At 40.3% G+C, this 24,124-nt stretch overlaps 2 protein-coding genes across 2 annotated transcripts; both read left to right on the top strand.

Annotated features, from left to right (window-relative positions):
• Nucleotides 1–12,047: 12,047 nt before the first annotated feature.
• On the top strand, nucleotides 12,048–14,374 carry LOC140014617 (uncharacterized). Its single transcript, XM_072065685.1, has 3 exons — nucleotides 12,048–13,076; nucleotides 13,350–13,579; nucleotides 13,636–14,374. Exons 1-3 carry the CDS (start codon nucleotides 12,048–12,050, stop codon nucleotides 14,372–14,374), a joined length of 1,998 nt encoding a protein of 665 aa, XP_071921786.1.
• Nucleotides 14,375–14,398: 24 nt separating this feature from the next.
• Nucleotides 14,399–22,705, top strand: LOC113709981 (uncharacterized). The gene is made up of 3 exons (XM_072065684.1): nucleotides 14,399–14,735; nucleotides 15,098–16,268; nucleotides 22,060–22,705. The coding sequence occupies exons 1-3, from the start codon at nucleotides 14,399–14,401 to the stop codon at nucleotides 22,703–22,705; spliced, it is 2,154 nt and encodes a 717-aa protein (XP_071921785.1).
• The last annotated feature ends 1,419 nt before the right edge of the window (nucleotides 22,706–24,124 follow it).

Below are 24,124 nucleotides of genomic sequence, written 5' to 3'. Positions count from 1 at the left end.
GCCATAGAACAGATGCAAACAAAATGGAGTTGTATCTCTTTTACTGTTTTCGAGAAAAGATTCGCATTGATTTTGGTTTTGTCATGTGCAAGTTCTTACTTCGCTATGCCACTGATTCTCGCAGAAAATTATCTTATGGAAAATTTCTTCAAAAGACTTTTGAGTTTTACAAAGTATCAATTCTAGGTGTTTGTCCCAAAGAAGCATCTTCTTATGCGTTTACCAAAGGATATTTTAAAAGGAAAAATCTTGTCTTTAAGGATAATCTATGGGCTTATAAGGGGGCATCATCTAGTGAACATAGGTCTAAGGCTGCACATGATCCTTCATCTATTGCACTCACTCCCATTCATCTCAGGAAGTCTGCCACTAAGGCATCTTCCTCCTCCAATGATGAAGTGATTGAGCTCCTTCGTGAACTCAAACAGCATGTTCTTCTTCTAGAACATGGTCTAATGCTCACCATGTCTTCTGAACATCAAACAGCCTACCTAGACAAAAAGAACCTTCTTTTTCCCCCACCTGTGGTTGAGGAAGTTTCACATGGCAAAGAGCCACGCCCTACTGATCCAAGTTCATCAATTCCAGACCCGAGCTCATCAACTCCAGTGACTCCTCATGACCCTTCCACATTAGATAAAGGCAAGGCACCTGTTGAAAAAGCTGCTGCAGATGATGAAGAAACTGAAGAGGAAGACCTCTCCCAATATCAGCTTTCTCGAAGGACACCTGGATCCACCTAGTTCACCATTTAGGATCACATAGGGTCATTTGCATTTTGTTTGGCTATTTCATATGTTTCTAGTGTTTGTGGTGTTCAACAATGAATATGTAGATGTAATGCTTTTGTTAATGTTGTGTTCGTTTAGTACTTTTTAATGGATGATTATGGCTGTAATGGTTATGGATATCTGGATGGATGTTTAAGTATTTTAAATGATGAATGTGTGGATGTGATGAATGTTTTTGTTATTGGTTCTCTGTGATATATGTGATTGATTGGCCTTTTGTGATGACAAAAAGGGGGAGAGGACTGGATTGGATTGATGATTTAATTGAATTGGCTTGATGGATTGTTGGATTGAATTGGTAAAATGTTGGTAAAATGTTGGATGGTATCATGTTGGCTGCTTAACTGTTATGTTTTTGGATAATTGATTAATTCGGTAAGGTAGCCAAGTGAGGGGGAGTTTTTCAAATTTTTGCTCTATGATCCACTAAGTAAGGGGGAGTTTTTGTCAATTGAGAAAGGGGGAGCTTATATTGCAATCATCAAATCTCATTTCAAACCATTGTTTTGTCATCATCAAAAAGGGGGAGAATGTTATTCTTGGTTTTGATGATCACAAAGTACTTTGAAATGTTTATCTAACTCTCTTCAAATACAAGTGTTTTTTGCCTATCAAAGAATCAGGTACGAATATGTCAAGAAATGAAAATCAACCAAAAGAAGAAGCAAAAATAGGACACTCATGTCGGACGTCCGAAGGAATCTGTCGGACGTCCGAAAGGATGAAGATCATTAAGAAGAAGATTCTGTCGGACGCTCGTGAGGAAGCATCGGACGTCCGGATGGATCGGACGTACTCCTCGGACGCACATCGAACGTGTTGGACGTCCTAAAAATTTCACAAAGTGTTGATGACTCTCTGCCAAGACTCTGTCGGACGCTCGTAAGGAAGCATCGGACGTCCTAAATGATCGGACGCATGCTTCGGACGCACATCAATCTCATCGGACGTCCTAAAAATTCCACGAAAATTTGATAACTCTCTGGACGACGTTCGGACACAGAAGCTCGGACGACAAAATCCCATCAGACGTCCGAACAACAACTTGACTGATTTTCGGACGATGGGATCGGACGATGACTAAGCCGTCGGACGTCCGACAGCCCCAACGGCTAGCTGACTCTTCATCTGCCTTCTATCCGTTGGAAGTATTAATGAATCCCATTTTTGGTTCCCTTTAAATACAAACGATTCTGAATCAGATGAGAACTTTTGCACACTTTGTCTACAAGATCTCAAGATATATTTTAGCTTGAAAATAGTCTCCAAAGCTAGATTTGTTCTCCAAGTGGTGTGAATTTCTTGTGAGCATTTCTTTTGTGATTGAAAGTTTCTTTAGTGTAGCTTTGTTGAGGGTTATCTGAGTGATTGTAAAACTTCTTAGCTTGTCTGAGTGAGGCTTAGGGCAAGGAGGAAGTGCTCCCTCCATTGTACATCTAGTTGATCATCTTTCATCAAAGAGAAGTTGCTCAACCTAGTGATTGGTCTTCAAGTTTGAGAAAAGCTTGGTAGACAATCGGTTTGATATTCTATCTTATTCTTTTTTGTTTAATAAAATTCTCATTGCTTATCTATACTTGTTTTTCGAATCAATATTGCTCTCTTCTTCTAATCTACTTGATTGATCATTACTAGAAAAGAAGGTAAATTTTTATTAAGCAAAAAATTGCATAAATTTGATTAAGATTTTAATCAACCTAATTCACCCCCCCTCTTAGGTTGTCTTTGGGACTTACATTCTCAATTTCGGAGACGACGGCCACAATTGTTGCTACAATTTTGTATGGGTTTTTCGTGTCCGGGATGAACTAAATCCCCTTCTCTAGTCAAGGAACAACGGATGCTTTGATTCGCCTAAAAATTGTGAGATTGATTTAATTTTATCTTTTTCTTTTATTTATTGATATTCGCACATTCTCTGATTACAGTGTTTATGGTTATTCAATTAATTGATTGTCTTGGATCTGAATAATTAGTTAATTTAGTAACCTATTGTCAATTGGGACGTTAAATCCGTAATTGTTTAATTGTCTCAAAATAGTGATAATTGGCATGATTGGGTTTGTATCAGGGGAACACGCGGGCTAACCTAAAATAACCCTGGTAGTGTATTATTTGATTAGAATAGGGCTCCTCTAATGCGTAAGTGTGACAGCCCCACCTCACCCTAAGACGAACCAAAGGGTTTGGCGGACCGTCTGCCCAACTCTCGCCAGGACTACTAAGACGGTTATACACAACTCAAAACGTGCCGGAATACAGTAGAGCGCTTAAACAAAGCAAAAATCATAAAACAGAAAAACAAAAATCAAAACGGAAAGTGAATAGTGCCTGCCACGTCACAATCCGACCGAGACCCAATCGAATACAAGTAACTTCATATAATCCTTGAAATGGACATATACAAACCAAATATAACACATGAACATGAGTACATGCTTTTATAAACCACATTCATATTTTTACAAATCAAAAGGGAATATTTCAATCCAAGTACAATTAGGGTTTCCAGCCATTGAGGAGCTATACAAAATATCTAAACTTGCTCAACTCATGCTTCAAAATTACAGTTCCAAAAAGTGGTTTCCTGGAAGGAAAATAAGGATAACGGAACGGGGTGAGCTAGAAGCTCAATGATGTACCAAAAGTATAATAGTAGAAATCATGAGAAAACACTTTTAGGGCACATATACACATCAAGTAAGAGAAATGAACGAACACCACAATTTAAAGGATACAGGTGGCCCTTAGGAGCCAAATCCCCGTTCCAATACTTGATCCAGCCTTGTTGACTCTCCGTCAACGTTTAATGATACACTCATGTCCATAGACCCCTCTTATGCCAAAATTCCGTTCACCAAACATACCCTTACCAGACCCGAACGCCGAACAGGAATAGTAACGGTATTACTCGAGTATACCGGAATCAAGAGTCTCAATACCCAAAGATTCCCCAAGAACAGGCACCCATGGATTGTCAATTACCTCGACCAAACCCTTGCTGGCTCGACTTAATTAACTCCCCATGAGGTTGAGCTCAAGTTAACAGTAAGATCGTTGGACACACTTCCAAACGATCTCATAACAAGCGCAAGTAACAAGTTCAAGTTCATAACAAGTACAAGTAATAGATTCCAGTTCATTCAGTACAGGCAAGAGAACGAGTGTGATAAAGAACACCCTCGTCTCATTCAGAAAAACAGAGTTCATAGTTATCCATGTCACACATTTCAAGTATAGATGAACCAATTAAACAACAATTCAGGGGAGTGGTACACTCACCAGTTAAAGCAGAGTTTCAACCAAGGTAGGGCTCTAATCACCAAGAAACCCTAGAATAGCCAAGGTAAACAATTATGGTTCCCATAGCCACAATTCTAGTAAATAAAATGCACAAAAGAGGCTCGACTACAAGTTGTAGATCTCGCCAACTAATTACTCATGCAAGTGTGCAAAACATGATTTCGGGAACAAAAGGGTAATATGAAAATCTAGGGCTCGAACAACCCCAAAAGCCCATCTTATATATATCCCAAACCAAAACAAACTCGGAGGAATCCAACATTCCCAAAATTTGGACAGCATGTCCCCTACATTTCCTTATTTTTCCATCCTGCACGCAACACCAATTAATCTCAAATCAACCATATACACATTATAGACTATAGAATACACCTTTCGGCACAATAAGTACAACTGAAGCTACACTTTTCGGATTGAAACGAATCTTATGGCGTTTCGAAGCCAAAACATAAACCTACATTTCTTACGAAGACCTCCAAAGCCAAATCATGCATTTTCATGGTCAAAATGGAAATCTCCACGAAAACAAAAATCTGTCAGCGAAACAGGGTTCATGGGCAGTCAAGGGTATTTTGGTCATTTCATAGGCTACAGTGCTCCGATTGAGCTGAAATTTTGTAGGCAGCTAGTTAACATCATTTTATACAACTTTAGTGTTTTAATCTAAGCCTGATTCGGCCTCTAACATGCACTAATAAAGCCAGCCAGAACAGGGCAGATTGGAACCCTAAAGCTGAAATGTTCCGCACAAGCTGAAATTTTTCGTAAATAACAGCAATTAACGCACAAGGGATCCATTTAACACAACTTAGAGCCATCAATCCAAGGCCAACCATAATCATCATATGAAAACAGAAAAATCCCCAAAAAAATCAGAAATTTAGCTAACTCCACTTTAATCCATGAAATCTTCCACAATGTAGTATCTATAACAACTATAAGCCACTACTTATCAACTAATTGAAGTAAAAAGGAAGTTTGTAAGCAAAGTACCTTGACACCTCAAGAAAGATGATAACTTAGGGTTTTTCTTTCCAAAACAACTCCACCAAGACCTTTAAACTCCCTTAGCAAGTCTTTTTTGTGGACTAATATAAGGTTTAATCAGTTGGATTTCGAGATTTAAGCAAGAATAGAAGATGAAAGGTTGAAGCTTTCTTTTCTTTTCTCTTAAGAGAGGTTCGGCCAAGAGGGCTAAAATTGGAGATGATTTTGGGTCAAAATTGTTCTTTTAGTAAAGGTAAGAAAGTTAACCAAGTCTGTGACAGCCCCACCTCCCCCTAAGGCGAACCAGAGGGTTCGGCGGGCCGCCTGCCCAGCTCTCGCCGGGACTTAGTCGTTCACTACATTCCTCAAACAGATTACAAGATAAAATTCAAATATTACATCAAATTCTCCAAAAATTACATGTCAAAAGCGAAGCGTCCACGCTTCCACTGCGCCACTCTGATCCATGATCCCCATTATTATTATACAAGTGGAGTTCCACAACAATAAAATCACAACAAGCCTTCCTTCGCCACGAGCCCTGTGGAGGGGAATAAAATATTTTTGGGGTGAGCTAGAAGCTCAGCGAGTAACCAGAAAATCAGTAATCCAATCGGTTTAACAATATTTCTTTTCAATGATGTCATAAATCACATGATAAGTCCAGAAACGATTACAGCATTTACAAAACATTAAATATGGAGTATCAATAATTCAAGAAACATGTACAATGGAAAGCGATAGTAACATTCATGAAAAGGATACGTTCATTTTTTATAAATAATCCCTCGTTCATCTTTTTATTCGTTCATCTTTTTTTTTTTTCCGGACGTTGGCCGGTCTCCACCCATCCGGACGTAGCCGGACTCCACCCATCCGGACGTAGCCGAACTACAAGGTAATACTCGAGTATACCAAATTCACCCAGGGTCACCATATCGCCCGACCGAGTCCGCTTCTGGCTCGAGTCGATCGGTAACGAAGGGCAGTGGCCAGTTCAGCCAAAAAGGCTTACATTCATGCACAAGTAACATTTAATCATTAATCATTGAAATTTCACATTTATTTAGGTCGAGTGCGATAAAGTACACCTTCACCTAGAAAACTCGTTTTAACAATCAGTGAAAGCACTTAATACATTATCAATCAATAATAACAAGCCAATAAGTCAAAGAATTATAACAAACAAGGAACACTCTCATACAACCACGCATGATATGCAAGAAAACGGTTCAAAAGTAAATAACGTAAGAAAACAGTTCAAAAGTAACTTTGGAAACAGTTTAGAAGTAAATAATGCAAGAAAACAGTTCAAAAGTAAATAATGCAGGAACGGTTCATAAATAACTTTCGAAATAGTTTGAGGTCACTCACCTCAATGGCTCAGAAATCATCCATCATATAACATTGCCTTGCTCAAATCCAAGTCTTAGATCACAAACTCAATGCAAACAAGTCTTTTAAAAGTTCGGACAGCATTTCCCCTGAATTTGCTTACTTTTCCAGCCATCATGGCTTCATTATTTCCTCAGCCAGTCCCAAAGGTACACACACAACAACAAGTTCATCCAATAGCCATTCAGCAAGCTCCAAGTAGTACTAGTACAAGTTAAACTAGGGAAAAGTTCAGAAATGAAAGTTAAGCTCAAAACCAGAAAAACAGTTTTGACGTCATTTTGCGGTAATGGTACCAAAGGCGCTATGATTGTCGGATGAAGGTGCAAGACCCACCATTTCGAAGCTAAGAGACAGGGATACAACATCACAGAAGGTCACTGAACCCATTTTTGAGTACAAACAGGTCAAAAATGCAAGATACTACATCAACAACGTAAAACAGATTCACCAAAATGCATTCTAGCGGAAACATCATAACTCAGGCTCTACAAGTCCAAATCCAGAAATTCAAAACCAGCTGAAAGCTAAGAAACAGGGTTAAATTTCATCAGAAGGCCTCAACAACCAATTCGGAAGCAATTCCAGCCAAAACAACCAATTACAGTCGCAAATCCCAATTTCGGGTAAACCAGAACAGCAATAGTAATTTCGACTTTTCTCACTCTACGGTAGTCCAATTGACCTGAAAGTTTGTAGGCACCTTTAAAATGTCATTCCCTACAACTTTCATGTTTTAAGAAAAGGCCAATTCGGCCTCTATCTAGGACCTAAAATTTCGTCCAGAATGAAGAACCAAGAACCCTAATTTTCCAGATTTCTTCCAAAACAGAATTTACTTGCAATCTTCCACTTTTTCCACCTTCTAGAATCATTAAACATCATTTCCAATCATCATACATAACCACATAATCATACTCATATTAAAACAGAAAAATTCCCAAAAATAATAAAAGTTCATCCATCCAACCACAACTCAAAATATAATCCATCAAACCATCTCTTTAGCCATCACAAGTCTCTAATTTAGCATAATCAAGAACAAAGAAAGGATGGCTAGACATGATACCTTCAAATATCAAGAAAGGTGATGACTTAGGGATTTTTCTTCCAAAACAACTCCACCAAGAGTTTCAATCTTCCTTAGCTAGCAAGTTTTATGGAGTGATTTGCAATTTAATCGGTTGGAACTCAAGATTTGGACAAGAAATTGAAGTGCAAGATGATGGATTTTCTCTCTCTTTTTCTCTCAAAATTTCGTCCAAGACAAGCTAAAATGGAGAGAAATTGGGTCCAAATTGGTTTTAGTAAAGTTAGAAAAGTCTTGGTCAAAAGTCAAGGTCCAATGGTTTTGTGACAAATGGTCCTTTAGGGTTTTAATCTTATCTTTTTGTCTCTCCAATACAAATATCTTAACACATTGTAAAATAATATCACTTAATACAAAATTCCAACAAGTTATCAAAAATATAATGCATTTACCGCACTTGCGGGTCCCACGTCCAAAATACGCTTTTAATTTCTCAAAAACTAACCGATACTAGAAAAATCATTTTAAAACTATCTTTGCTCATAACTTTATCTGGGGAATTTTTCTAATCAAGAAAATGTAGAAAAGGCGGGCGATTAAATAAAATAACCCTAGAAAATTAGAAAATTTCCGGGTTCTCACACTCATTCTTTTCGGGGCGTCACAATCTCCCCTCCTTAAAAGAATGTCGTCCTCGACATTCTATCTTGTACCAATCAAGTCGAGACATCCCGCAAGAATCACTAATATTGCAAACCAAACCCACAGTCCGGCATCCTAAACTTCAAACCTAGGATACACTACAGAGATCTGAAGCCTAAGCTCTGATACCAACTGTGACAGCCCCACCTCCTCCTAAGGCGAACCAGAGGGTTCGGCGGGCCGCCTGCCCAGCTCTCGCCGGGACTCAGTCGTTCACTACATTCCTCAAACAGATTACAAGATAAAACTCAAATATTACATCAAATTCTCCAAAAATTACATGTCAAAAGCGAAGCGTCCACGCTTCCACTGCGCCATTCTGATCCATGATCCCCATTATTATTATACAATAGGAGTTCCACAACAATAAAATCACAACAAGCCTTCCTTCGCCACGAGCCCTGTGGAGGGGAATAAAATATTTTTGGGGTGAGCTAGAAGCTCAGCGAGTAACCAGAAAATCAGTAATCCAATCGGTTTAACAATATTTCTTTTCAATGATGTCATAAATCACATGATAAGTCCAGAAACGATTACAACATTTACAAAACATTAAATATGGAGTATCAATAATTCAAGAAACATGTACAATGGAAAGCGATAGTAACATTCATGAAAAGGATACGTTCATTTTTTATAAATAATCCCTCGTTCATCTTTTTTTTTTTTCCGGACGTTGGCCGGTCTCCACCCATCCGGACGTAGCCGGACTACAAGGTAATACTCGAGTATACCAAATTCACCCAGGGTCACCATATCGCCCGACCGAGTCCGCTTCTGGCTCGAGTCGATCGGTAACGAAGGGCAGTGGCCAGTTCAGCCAAAAAGGCTTACATTCATGCACAAGTAACATTTAATCCTTAATCATTGAAATTTCACATTTATTTAGGTCGAGTGCGATAAAGTACACCCTCGCCTAGAAAACTCGTTTTAACAATCAGTGAAAGCACTTAACACATTATCAATCAATAATAACAAGCCAATAAGTCAAAGAAATATAACAAACAAGGAACACTCTCATACAAGCACGCATGATATGCAAGAAAACGGTTCAAAAGTAAATAACGCAAGAAAACAGTTCAAAAGTAACTTTGGAAACAGTTTAGAAGTAAATAATGCAAGAAAACAGTTCAAAAGTAAATAATGCAGGAACGGTTCATAAATAACTTTCAAAATAGTTTGAGGTCACTCACCTCAATGGCTCAGAAATCATCCATCATATAACATTGCCTTACTCAAATCCAAGTCTTAGATCACAAACTCAATGCAAACAAGTCCTTTAAAAGTTCGGACAGCATTTCCCCTGAATTTGCTTACTTTTCCAGCCATCATGGCTTCATTATTTCCTCAGCCAGTCCCAAAGGTACACACACAACAACAAGTTCATCCAATAGCCGTTCAGCAAGCTCCAAGTAGTACTAGTACAAGTCAAACTAGGGAAAAGTTCGGAAATGAAAGTTAAGTTCAAAACCAGAAAAACAGTTTTGACGTCATTTTGCGGTAATGGTACCAAAGGCGCTACGATTGTCGGATGAAGGTGCAAGACCCACCGTTTCGAAGCTAAGAGACAGGGATACAACATCACAGAAGGTCACTCAACCCAGTTTTGAGTACAAACAGGTCAAAAATGCAAGATACTACATCAACAACGTAAAACAGATTCACCAAAATGCATTCTAGCGGAAACATCATAACTCAGGTTCTACAAGTCCAAATCTAGAAATTCCAAAACCAGCTGAAAGATAAGAAACAGGTTTAAATTTCATCAGAAGGGCTCAACAACCAATTCGGAAGCAATTCCAGCCAAAATAACCAATTACAGTCGCAAATCCCAATTTCGGGTAAACCAGAATAGCAATAGTAATTTCGACTTTTCTCACTCTACGCTACTCCGATTGACCTGAAATTTTGTAGGAACCTTTAAAATGTCATTTCCTACAACTTTAATGTTTTAAGAAAAGGCCAATTCGGCCTCTATCTAGGATCTAAAATTTCGGACAGAATGAAGAACCAAGAACCCTAATTTTCCAGATTTCTTCCAAAACAGAATTTACTTGCAATCTTCCACTTTTTCCACCTTCTAGAATCATTAAACATCATTTCCAATCATCATACATAACCACATAATCATACTCATATTAAAACAGAAAAATCCCCAAAAATAATAAAAGTTCATCCATCCAACCACAACTCAAAATATAATCCATCAAACCATCTCTTTAGCCATCACAAGTCTCTAATTTAGCATAATCAAGAACAAACAAAGGATGGCTAGACATGATACCTTCAAATATCAAGAAAGGTGATGACTTAGGGATTTTTCTTCCAAAACAACTCCACCAAGAGCTTCAATCTTCCTTAGCTAGCAAGTTTTATGGAGTGATTTGCAATTTAATCGGTTGGAACTCAAGATTTGGACAAGAAATTGAAGTGCAAGATGATGGATTTTCTCTCTCTTTTTCTCTCAAAATTTCGTCCAAGACAAGCCAAAATGGAGAGAAATTGGGTCCAAATTGGTTTTAGTAAAGTTAGAAAAGTCTTGGTCAAAAGTCAAGGTCCAATGGTTTTGTGACAAATGGTCCTTTAGGGTTTTAATCTTATCTTTTTGTCTCTCCAATAAAAATATCTTAACACATTGTAAAATAATATCACTTAATACAAAATTCCAACAAGTTGTCAAAAATATAATGCATTTACCGCACTTGCGGGTCCCACGTCCAAAATACGCTTTTAATTTCTCAAAAACTAACGGATACTAGAAAAATCATTTTAAAACTATCTTTGCTCATAACTTTATCTGGGGAATTTTTCTAATCAAGAAAATGTAGAAAAGGCGGGCGATTAAATAAAATAACCCTAGAAAATTAGAAAATTTCCGGGTTCTCACACTCATTCTTTTCTGGGCGTCACAAAGTCAACCATCCAATCGGGTCGCGACACATGGCATCTTAATGGTTCAAGCTTATCCTTTTGTCTCTCCAAGATTAAACCATCTAAGTAATCTCTAATTATCTCTTAACCCCTAGTAAATTAATTCCAGTATACAAAACGTAACCTAATTGGTCGAATTTATCGCACTTAACGCCACTAGCGGGTCCCACGTCCAATATACACTTCTAATATCTCATGAACTAACTTATACTAGAAAAATAATTAAAAAACTATATTTTCTTATAAAAATATCGCTAAAGTTAACATAATAACAAAAATATAGAAAACGGGTGCAAAGAAAGAAAATAAGGCCTAGCAATTCAGAAAATTTTTGGGTTCTCACAGTAAGGCAATTGGGGAATTAAATCTTACGGGCGTACCTAAGATTATTTCTCAATTAGAGTAGTGATTAACGGGCGCACCTTAATCACCGGCACAGTAAGGAGGGGTTGACTGTCATCGCTTGTTTGGCAGTTATAACCTATTTATTGGTAAATAATTGGAATTGGCTTTGCATCGATGATCAATTAGGTGAACCATTGCTGAAGTTATTTCTTGGCTAGATCCTTAATTATCACTCATTTGATTTTAGTAAATTGTTATTTAATTTCTAGTTGGCTATTTTATTTTTATTGTTTTACTTTTAGTTGAATTGCTTAAATTGTCACCCCTGATGCAAAAACACCCTCTTTGTTACTGTGAATTTGAAAAGAAACAATTACACCCAGTCCCTGTGGATTCGACCCTGCTTACCACTATCTACAGAAATTAACTTTAGTTGAGCAGGTTTTTATTATTGCACAGGCTGACAACCTGTCAATTTTTGGCGCCGTTGCCGGGGACTGGTGTTATTATTTGTTTCTTCTTGAGTCCATTTTTGCTCTAATTTTCTGGTATTCTTCTAGTGCATGCCTCGTTCTTCTCGTACAGGTGAATTAATTTTTGACCCTGAGGTAGAGAAGACTGCGCGTAGGACAAGAAAGGAAACTAGACAGCTCAGAGAAGAGCAGTCTAGTGTTGCATCTCAAGGACTTGATCCAGAGGTTGAGTCAACGGATTTGCGTGGTGGTAACTCAAGTGACTCAGACCAGGAGGAAGTCACCATGGCGAATGCACAAACACTATGGGAGTTGGCTGCTCCCAATTTAAATCAGCAACCTCTATGCATTACTTTCCCAAGTTTAAATGATAACACTCCCTTTGAATTAAAATCAGGTCTAATTCATCTTTTGCCATCATTCCATGGTTTACCAGGTGAGGAGCCGTATAAACACCTGCAGGAGTTTGATGTAGTTTGCAACAGCATGAAGCCCCCAGGTATTACAGAAGAGCAGATAAAAATGAGGGCATTCCCCTTCTCCTTGAAGGACTCTGCAAAAGACTGGTTGTACTACCTACCACCAGATAGTATCACCACGTGGGACCAGCTGAAGAAAAAATTCTTGGACAAATATTTTCCGGCGTCTCGAGCTGGAAGTTTAAGGAAGGAGATCTGCGGTATGAAGCAACACCCAGGCGAGTCCCTCTATGAGTATTGGGAGAGATTCAAGAAGCTATGCATCAAGTGCCCCCAGCATCAGATAAGTGAGCAGTTGCTCATTCAATACTTCTATGAGGGCCTACTTTTCAGGGACCGAAGTATAATCGATGCTGCAAGTGGAGGGGAGTTAGTGAACAAGACTCCTCGGGCAGCATGGGAGCTAATTGAAGGAATGGCGGAGAATTCGCAACAGTTTGGTACGAGGGAGGATGTCCCAACGCGTAGGGTGAATGAGGTAGACACATCCTCCATCCAGCAGCAAATTTCTGAATTGACATTCTTCGTGCGACAATTAGCTGTAGGAAGTGCCTCACAAGTCAAGGTGTGTGGGGTATGTGCTGCCGTGGGTCATTCTATAGAGGTGTGCCCACTGGTTCAGGAAGAAACTGCAGAGCAGGTGAGCATGGCTAGTCACGCGCCCGCGCCAAGAAAGGCCTATGACCCGTACTTGAACACATACAATCCGGGCTGGAGAGATCACCCTAATTTCAGCTATGGGAAAAATAGGCAGCCCAATTTTGCACCGAATAAGCAGCAGGGGCATCACCAGCAGCCTCACCAGTAGTATCAGCCTCGCCCGCCACCATCCTCTTCAAACTCAAGTCCGTCTTTGGAAGAAATGATGAAGCAATTGATTACTAATCAATAAAAGACGGACTCTGACATGCAGAGCATGAGGAATCAAATGGGACAAATGGCGATAGCAATTAACCGCCTAGAATCCCAAGCCCAAGGTAAATTACCATCCCAACCTGAAGTGAACCCGAAGAACGTAAGTGCGATGACTTTAAGAAGCGGGAAAGAAATTCAGGGACCAGAACTCATGATTCCAAAAGACAATGATGAAGAAAAGATTGAGAACGAGCCCGAGAAGGAGACAGCAATGGCACAAATCCACAGGTACTTCCAGATCCAGTCATTACAGTTAAAACTAACCCGCCTCCCTTTCCTAACAGGTTGGAAAAATCGAAAAAGCAGGATAAGGAGAAGGAGACCCTGGAGGTGTTCCGCAAAGTCGAGATTAATATTCCCCTGTTAGATGCAATTAAACAGGTGCCGAAATACACAAAGTTTTTGAGAGACCTGTGCGTCAATCGAAGGTGGCTGAGAGGAGATGAAAGAGTCATTGTTGGGGAAAATGTGTCCGCAGTCCTGCAGAGAAAGCTCCGACCAAAGTGTGGGGACCCAGGTATGTTCACTATCCCCTGTAGGATAGGCAACACCTTGATTAGAAAGGCCATGTTGGACCTAGGGGCATCTATTAATGTAATGCCAAAATCTATCTATGCTTCTCTGAACTTTGGTCCATTAAAAGAAACTGGAATAATCATTCAATTAGCTGACCGAACTAATGCATATCCTGATGGGTTAGTTGAAGATGTGTTGGCAAAGATTAATGATTTGGTGTTTCCAGCTGACTTTTATGTACTTGATATGGATGATGATCACTCCCCCAATCTCTCACCTTTGTTATTAGGTAGACCCTTTTTTAGCACAGCACAAACGAAAATTGATGTAAATAAGGGTACCTTGTCCATGGAGTTTGATGGGAAAATTGTGCATTTTAATATTTTTGATACTATGAAATACCCCTCAAACTCCAACTTTAGCTCTGTTTTCTCTGTGAGTACTATTGACCCTGCGTTGCAGGAAGTGTTTGAAACTGTTGGCAGGGATGAGTTGGAGGTGGCTTAGACCAAGCACCACGAGTTGGGGACAATGCCTGAGGTGGAGTGGAGCGAAGATCTAAAAGGCACAATAGGCACATTACACTCATTGCCGACTACCAAAAAAAGGTATGAAGTCTCACCTATTTTTATTCCCAAACCTCACCAGAGTGTATTGCCATCTGTGGTGCAGGCACCTGTATTAGAGTTGAAGCCCCTACCAGAGCACTTGAAGTATGTGTATCTGGGCGACAACGAGACACTCCCGGTGATTATCTCATCGGCACTATCAGAAACTCAGAAGGAAAAGCTGATTCGGGTCCTTAGAGAGCATAAAGAGGCGATAGGGTGGACCATTGCCGACATTAAGGGAATCAGTCCCTCCATCTGTATGCATCGAATAAGGCTCAACCTGTGTGCCAAGCTCAAAAGAGGCTCAACCCTCTCATGAAGGATGTGGTGAAAAAAGAAATATTGAAGCTACTCGATGTGGGGATTATATTTGCTATATCTGATAGCCCATGGGTAAGGCTGGTCCAGGTAGTTTCAAAAAAGGCAGGAGTGACGGCAGAGGCCAACCAAACGGGTGAGCTAGTGCCAGTGCGTAAACCCACTGGTTGGAGACAGTGTATAGACTACCGCAGGCTGAACGCCGTTACCAAAAAGGACCATTTTCCTCTCCCTTTCGTTGATCAAATGGTTGAACGCTTGGCTTGAAGGGCTTATTACTGTTTTCTGGATGGATTTTCAGGGTATTTCCAGATAGCGATTGCACCAGAGGATCAGGAGAAGACAACTTTCACGTGCCCATTCGGGACCTTTGCTTATAGACGGATGCTTTTCGGTTTGTGCAATGCACCTACCACTTTCCAGAGATATATGGTAAGCATCTTTTCTGAATATGTTGAGAAAATAATTGAAGTTTTCATGGATGATTTCAGTGTGTATGGTGATAGTTTTGATACATGTCTAGATAACCTGAAATTGATCATGATAAGGTGTATAGAGACTAATCTTGTGCTTAACTGGGAAAAATGTCATTTTATGGTTGACCACGGGATAGTCTTAGGTCATGTTGTGTCGTCTAAGGGTATTGAAGTTGGCAGGGCGAAAATAGATATTATATCTGCTTTGCCTTACCCCGCGAGTGTGCGGGAAGTGCGCTCTTTTCTTGGACATGCAGGATTTTACAGAAGGTTTATCAAGGACTTCTCGAAGGTTGGAGCCCCGTTGTTCCAGCTTTTACAAAAAGATGTGGTCTTCAACTTTTATGACGAGTGTGAGAGAGCCTTCGACAAGTTGAAGGAGTTATTGACCTCAGCCCCAATCATCCAACCCCCTGACTGGAGTTTACCATTTGAGAGCACGTGCGATGCCAGTGATCATGCTGTAGGGGCTGTGTTGGGGCAAAGAGTGGGAAAGGCAGCTCATGTCATCTACTATGCGTCCCGAACCTTGAATGGAGGTCAATTGAATTATTCCACCACTGAGAAGGAGCTTCTTGCGATTATTTTTGCTATAGAAAAATTTATGTCATATTTGTTAGGTGCTAAAGTTATTGTGTTTTCTGATCATGCAGCGTTAAGGTACCTAATGACCAAGAAAGATGCAAAGCCGAGGCTCATAAGGTGGATATTGCTCCTACAGGAATTTGACCTAGAGATAAGGAATAAGAGAGGCTCGGAGAACTTGGTAGCCGACCACTTGAGCCGCATACCAGTGGGGGAGAAGAAAGAGCCATTGAGGGATACTTTCCCTGAGGAGCACCTGTTTTCTTTAAATTCTCAATTGCCTTGGTATGCCGATTTAGTCAATTATTTAGTAACGGAAAATTTTCCTGCAGGTTGCCCAAAATCGAAGAGGGATAAATTGAAGAGCGATGCCAAGTACTACATCTGGGATGACCCGTACCTGTGGAAGAGGTGTGCTGATCAAATGATGAGGAGATGTTTAAGTGAAGTTGAATTTCAGTCGATTTTAACCTATTGTCATACCTTTGCTTGTGGAGGTCATTTTGGACCCAAAAGAACTGCTCACAAGGTATTAGAAAGTGGATTTTATTGGCCTTCATTGTTTAAGGATGCATATGTGTTTTGTAAGTCGTGTGATCGCTGTCAAAGGGTAGGTAATATAGCCCGTAGAGATCATATACCCCAAGTCCCATTAATTTTTGTTGAAATTTTTGATGTGTGGGGTATAGATTTCATGGGGCCTTTTCTTACCTCATTTGGTTTTGTATATATTTTGTTGGCAGTCGATTACGTGTCTAAATGGGTGGAGGCTAAGGCCAACCGGACTAATGATTCAAAAGTGGTTGCGGATTTTGTCAGATCTAATATTTTTGTGCGTTTTGGGATGCTAAGGGCCATTGTTAGTGACAGGGGGACGCATTTCTGCAATAAGACTGTAACAGCCCCACTTTCCCCTAAGGCGAACCAAAGGGATTAGCGGACTGCCTGCCCAACTCTCGCCAGGACTAACGGATCAGTTTACGTCGATCTATTACGTTCCGGAACATACCACCGTGGGCAAATATGTCAAAATCACAAAATAAATAAAAACGAAATTCGAAGCCGAAGATGAATAGTGCTGGACACGTCAGAATCCAGATACTAGGCCGAGAGTAGCCAAAATTTTTCTTTCGCCGTTTGAAATACGAGTTGATCCAAAATTCAACCAAATATCAACCAAACATACACACATTGAAATGTAACATTTTCAATCCAAAACGGCATATCAAAAATCATTCACTACGAATATACATGTTCGGTTTGCCAATCAAAAGAAAGTGAACCCAATACACATTAGGGTTTCATTCGAAGAGCTATCCAAAAGATGCATTTACTTGAGCTCAACTTGACAACCAACAAGTATAACCTTTCCAAAAGTGGTCATTTTCCTGTAAGGAAAACAAATGGAACGGAATGAGCTTAAGCCCAGTGAGTTACTACCACATAAGCACAAGGATCATATAAGCATAATCTTTCATTTCGAGTACACAATTAAGAATTAAAACAAGTCGGTAAAAGGATACGGATGGCTCTCAAGAGCCCATTTCCACGCTTACATTCTTGATCCAATCTCATTGACCCTCCGTCAATGTTTAAGAATACCCGACCGTAGACCTCACTTCACTCCATTCCTTCCACCAAACATACCCCAACCGGGCCCGCACTCTAATCAGTCATTTTGGTAATACTCGAGTATACCGGAATCAAGAGTCTCATTACTACAAGATTCCCCAGTACAGTCCCCGTGGCACGTCAATATTCACGACCAAGCCCTCGCCGGCTCGATCCAATTGACTACCTACGGGGTTGAGCTCAGTAATACAGTAAGGCCGTTGGACATTCGTCCAAACGACACCAAATCAGTATTCCATGAATGGAATTCAATATCTCATATAGCAAGTGCAGTAATTCAGTAAAACGGTAAACAGTCCTGAATGGCATCACAAGGGGGTGAGGGCGGTCAAGTACACCCTCACCTCAATCATTTTCATTAGCCATATTAGCCGTCAAGGCATCAAATTCCCATATACCAAAGCCACATTGTAACATTTAAGTGAGTAGTATACTCACCAATCAATTCAGTGCTATTTCATGCACTTCCGTCAGGAGAATGTCGTGAACCACCGTCACGCCCTAGAACACGTAAACAAATGCAATGAGACTCGATAACGAGTCACAAAGCCAAGCCAATTATGACCCAATATGTGACGCCCCGAAAAAAAATGAGTTTGAGAACCCGGAAATTTTCTAATTTTCTAGGGTATATTTTTTTTAATTGCCCGCCTTATCTACATTTTCTTAATTAGAAAAATTCCCCAGATCAAGTTTATGAGCAAATATAGTTTTCAAATGATTTTTCTAGTATCGGTTAGTTTTTGAGAAATTAAAAGCGTATTTTGGACGTGGGACCCGCTAGTGCGGTAAATGCATTATATTTTTAACCACTTGTTGGAATTTTGTATTTTCAAGATATTAAGTGATATTATTTTACAAAGTGTTAAGATATTTTTATTGGAGAGACAAAAGGATAGAGTTGCATTAATGGAGTGACATGTGTCACACAACCATTGGTTGGACTTTGTTGGCAACTATTCACACTTTTGACTTTTGACCAAATTGAGTAAATATCTTGAAAAATTGCTCAAAAATCACCATTTTCTTCTCCTTCATGGCCGATTCTTCCTTGAGCAAAGAAGAAAGAAATTCTTCAACTTTCTAGTTTCCATTTCACTCAATCTTCCAAAACCAACCACATAACTTAGATTCTACTCCATAAAATTTCTCCCTTGGGTGCTAGTAAGTAGTTTAGTGAAGTTTGTTTGAAGACTTAAGGTGTCCAACATCTTCCTCTCTCTTGATTACTTGGTAAGTGGTATATGAACACCCTCCTATATTTAATGATGTTGAATTTATGCCTAATGGTGGCTTAAGTGAGGGATTATGTGTTTTATTTCTTGATTTGAAGTGAATTGGTTGAGTTTTTTATTTTTTGAGGAATTTTCTGGTTTCATATGTTCTTGATGGTGTGGTTGTTTTTGATGGTTGTTAATAAGGGGCTATGGCTTTAGTAGGTGCATATGATAGGAAATTGCAACCAATTTTGGGTTTGGATTGAATTGAGAAATGTTAGGGTTTCAAAACCCCTAATTCTGTCCGATTTTGGATCATAGGGTTAGAGGCCGAATTGGACTTTTCTCAAAACATGAAAGTTGTAGGTATTGATGAGTTTGAAGTGCCTGCAAAATTTCAGGTCTTTTGGATTAGTGTAGAGTGAGATATGTCATTTTTACTGTTGCTGTTCTGGGTGATCAGAATGTGCGAACTGTGATTGTAATCATCTGTTTTGACTGGAATTGCTTTGGATTTTGTTGTTGAGGTCTTCTGATGAAATGTATCTTGATGTACTAGCTACCATTTTCCTTTGGAATCAATGCATTTGGACCTGTGTAGACTGAGTTGGACGAATTACAGCATTGTGTGATTTGGGAACCTTCAATTACGGTTCTGGGTTGGTTTTCTGCATTTTTGACCCAGTGGTGCTAGGATTTGGACTGAGTGGCCTTCTACATTGTTGTAGCCCTGGTTCTTAGCTTCGAAACGGTGGGTCTTGGACCTCCATCCGATACTCGTAATACCTTTGGTGCCATTACCGCAAAAGGACGTCAAAACTGTTTTCTGGTTTTGAGCAATTGTGGTTAATTGCTTTGTGCTTGGGTTTGATTGTAGGATGGAAAGGATGAATTTATGGGGAAATGCTGTCCGATTTTTAATAGCGTTGGTTACCTTAAGTTTCATGTGAAAGGCTTGGACTTGAATGATGGAAGCCGTGGAGGTGAGTGACCTTAAACTACTTGCAACGTTACTTTAAAATGTTTCTTGCATCGTTTCTTTGATTGCATATCCTGTGTGCCGGCATATAAGTTCTTGACATGTTTTGGCTCAAATGAGTACTTGGAATTCGTGTGCTAGACTCCGACGTTTCCTCCACCGTTTAATGTTCCTGTAGAGCACCAATGGGCTCAATGTTCAATGTTCAATGTTAATGTTCCATGTTAAATGATTGTTTGGAGCGTTGGACGTCTAAGTACCATGATTTCACTGGCTCATGAGAGAAGTGAAAGTGCATTGATTGTTGAAGCATGACATTATTGAAATGAACGATTGTGAAACTGATTTGATAACTGAATTTCTTGGTTACTCGCTGAGCTTCTAGCTCACCCCAAAATGTTTTATTCCCCTCCACAGGGCTCAAGGCGAAGGAGTGGCTTGTAGTGTTTAATCCTGGATTATTTCATGTATGGATTGAATTTGGTTTTCCTTTTGTGTAATCCTTCATATTGGGATTGTATTGAACGTTTAGAATTGATTGGATGTGTAATAGTCAAGTTTTGGACTTTCTCCTGTATAATCATTGTGACCAAGGATCAGAGTGGCGCAGTGGAAGCGTGGACGCTTCGCTTTTGATATGTAAAGTTTTGGGATATTTGATTTTATTTGAGATCGTATCGTATCTTGTATTTAATTGAGGTTTGTAGTGAACGACTGAGTCCCGGCGAGAGCCGGGCAGGCGGCCCGCCGAACCCTCTGGTTCGCCTTAGGGGGAGGTGGGGTCGTGACACAATAGGGTTTCATATGCATAAACAAGCATAATAGCAAACCAGAAATTTCAGCAAATGGAACTCATTTGATCCAACAACAAAAACAGTTTTCGCCTCCTAATGCGGCAATGGCACAAAATGTGCTACACTTATCGGATGAGGACGTAAGACCCACCATCTCGAAGCTAAAAGACAGGGCTACAACAATGTAGAAGGCCACTCAGTCCAAATCCTAGCACAACTAGGTCAAAAATGCAGAAAACCAAGCCAGAACCGTAATTGCAGGTTCCCAAATCACACAAAACTGTAATTCATCTATCTCAGTCTATACAGGTCCAAATGCATTGATTCCAAAGGCATATTTTAGCTAAGACATCAAGATACATTTCATCAGAAGACACCAACAACAAAATCCAAACCAATTCCAGTCAAAACAGACGATTACAATCGCAGTTCGCACATTCTGATCACCCAGAACAGCAACAGTAAAAACGACATAACTCACTCTACACTACTCCAAATTCCCTGAAATTTTTCAGGCACTTCAAACTCATCAATAACTACAACTTTCATGTTTTGAGCAAAGTCCAATTCGGCCTCTAACCCTATGATCTAAAATCGGACAGAATTAGGGGTTTTGAAACCCTAACATTTCTCAATTCAATCCAAATCCAAAATTGATTGCATTTATCAACAATTCACACCTACTAGAGTCAAAGCCCCTTATTACCAACCATCAAAAACAACCACACCATCAAGAACATATGAAACCAGAAAATTCCTCAAAAAATAAAAAACTCAACCAATTCACTTCAAATCAAGAAATAAAACACATAATCCCTCACTTAAGCCACCATTAGGCATAAATTCAACATCATTAAATATAGGAGGGTGTTCATATACCACTTACCAAGTAATCAAGAGAGAGGAAGATGTTGGACAACTTAAATCTTCAAACAAACTTCACTAAACTACTTACTAGCACCCAAGGGAGGAATTTTATGGAGTGAAATCTAGTTTCGGTATTTGTTTTTGGAAGATTGAACCAAATGGAAGCTTGAAATTTGATGAAGTTTCTTCCTTCTTTGAGCTTGATAGGGCCGGCCAACAAGAGGTGAAAAATGGTGAATTTTAGTGATTTTTTGAAGATATTAACCACTTAGTCAAAATAGTCAAAAAAAGAATAGTAACTCTTAAGTCCTAACCAATAATACCATGACACTTGGCACCTCATTAATGCATTCCTATCCTTTCTTTTCTCTCTCACATCAATCATTTCACACACTCTACTTATCTCTTAACACCCGATAAATTTTACACAGTATCCGGAATTTAACCTAATTGGCCGAATTTTTCCGAACTTTTTGCACTAGCGGGTCCCACGTCCAATATATATTCTTAATTTTTCAAAAACTACCCAATGCTAGAAAAATCATCTGAAAACTATAATTACTCATAAAAATTCATCAGGAAAATTTCCTAAGCCAGAAAACGCAGAAAACATGCCATTAAAGGAAATAAAACCCTCGGAAAAGATTAGGGTTTTTATGGGTTCTCACAAAGACCATAGCTGCGTTGTTTCAAATGTATGGTGTACTCCACAGGGTCTCGACGTCATACCACCAGCAGACTAATGGTCAAGCGGAGGTATCGAATCGGGAGATTAAGTCCATTTTGGAGAAAATGGTGCGCCCCAATAGGAAAGATTGGAGTCAACGGTTAGAAGATGCACTCTGGGCCTATCGGAAGGCATACAAGACTCCTATTGGCGTGTCACCTTACAGGTTGGTATTTGGGAAGCCGTGTCACCTTCCAGTGGAGTTCGAGCACAAGGCTTTTTGGGCAATAAAACAGTGTAACATGAATTTAGAAGATGCCGGTGCTCAACGGAAGTTGGATCTGCAAGAATTAGAGGAGATTCGGAATGAAGCGTATGAGAATGCATTAATTTACAAGGAAAGAAGCCGGGCTTTTCATGATCAACAAATTTCTAGGAAAACCTTTGAACTTGGTCAAAAGGTTCTCCTATACCAGTCCAGGCTCAAATTATTTCCAGGTAAACTACGCTCCCGTTGGATTGGCCCTTTCGTTGTGACTCACGTTTTTCCTTATGGTGCAGTAAAAATTCAGAGTACTAAGACAGATAAGCATTTTGTGGTGAATGGACATCGCCTCAAACACTATTATGAGGGCTTTGTAGATGGAGAGGTGGAGGTGATACGTTTGGATGAGCCACAGTGTTCCAAATAGCACTCCTTAGCCATGTCTAGCCAAAGATATTAAAGAAAGGCGCTCATTGGGAGGCAACCAAATTTCTTTTGATTTTTTGTTCGATTTTGTTTTGATAGTTTAAATATGTTTTTCCCTGAGTTTGACTGATTTCTGGCTTCAATGTTCGTTTTTGATGATGCGTAGGTATTTTTCACGGTCAGAAGGGTACTTGCTCTTTTGACGCGCCCGCGTCACGTTCGTGGGAAAAGTAAGTATTCAAAAAAACTCAAGAGCGGTTATCGATTTTTTTTTATTAACCTCTAATTTTGAATGTAGAAAATAAATTTTATTCATATATAAAAAAAATTTGTTTTTATTTAAAAAAAATTTAATAAATAAAAATATAAAAATAATAATAAAAAAAATGTTTTTTTTCTTTTTCCGTTTTGAGCAGCGGCTTGGGCTTTCAATTACAGATGTTAATTTACAAAGAAAAAAAAAATTCTTTCTTTTCTTTCTTTTTCTTTCTTCTCCGCTGTTTCTTCCTCTCGTTCGATTGAACCCAGCTTGCGCCGCCGCCCCACATTGCCGTACGCCACTCTCCCTACCACCACGCCCCAATCACTCTTTCTCCCTCTCAATCTCATCTTCCACTGCGCCAAGCTCTCCCACAACTCCATCCAGCAGCAGCACTCCATCGCCGCACTCAAGATCGTGCCACCAGTACAGCAGCGCGCACCGCCACTGCTGTCCGCCGACTCCTCCCTCTCTCAGGCCGCGCGCCGTCCGCCACTCGCGCAGTCCGCCGCAAATAGGAACCACACGCCGCCGCCTACTCTTTTTCTACTGACGCCACTCACACGCCAGCCGTAGCAGCCCAGCTCCTCGTAGCTGAGCCACCGCCATCTCCACCCCTCTCCACCCCCGCTCGCGTGCGTCTCCCAGTTCCAGCTCGTCCGCCATCAGCTTCGCTCCACATCCCCACTGCGGCGCGGCTCGCCTCTCACCTCACGCGCAACCTAGCTGCGCCTGCCCCCCATTTGAGTCGCCGTCGCTGCTGAAGTTCCCAGGATCGCCGCCCACTGCTCTGCGCGCCGTCCCTCGCGGTAGTTCCCTTCTCGCGTCTCTCTCTCCTCGCGGACGCCGCACACCGCGGCTATTTCTTCCACCGTGACCCAGCTTCACCAGCACTCCACTTCCAGCTCCAGCTCGATCTCCACAACCGCGCACCTCCACCAGCGCCGACTGCCCGCCGCACCTACTCGCGGCCACCTTCCTCGCCCCTCTCCCTCGCTCGCCTCCCTCTAATTGGAGAATTGAATGAAATCACAGTAATTGGTTCCGCTGTTGCGCCCCTTTTTCTTCGCCATTCCAACTCCAGTTCTTCATTGAGTGACAATTGTAGGTATTTGACACTCGATCCCCGACTCTTGGTATTGATTGCTATCACTTGGGTTG

The sequence above is a fragment of the Coffea arabica genome, chromosome 9e (genome assembly GCF_036785885.1).
Source record: "Coffea arabica cultivar ET-39 chromosome 9e, Coffea Arabica ET-39 HiFi, whole genome shotgun sequence".
NCBI lineage: Eukaryota > Viridiplantae > Streptophyta > Magnoliopsida > Gentianales > Rubiaceae > Coffea > Coffea arabica.
Note: the sequence above shows the minus strand (reverse complement) of the source record. Positions and strands in the feature narration are given on the sequence as shown.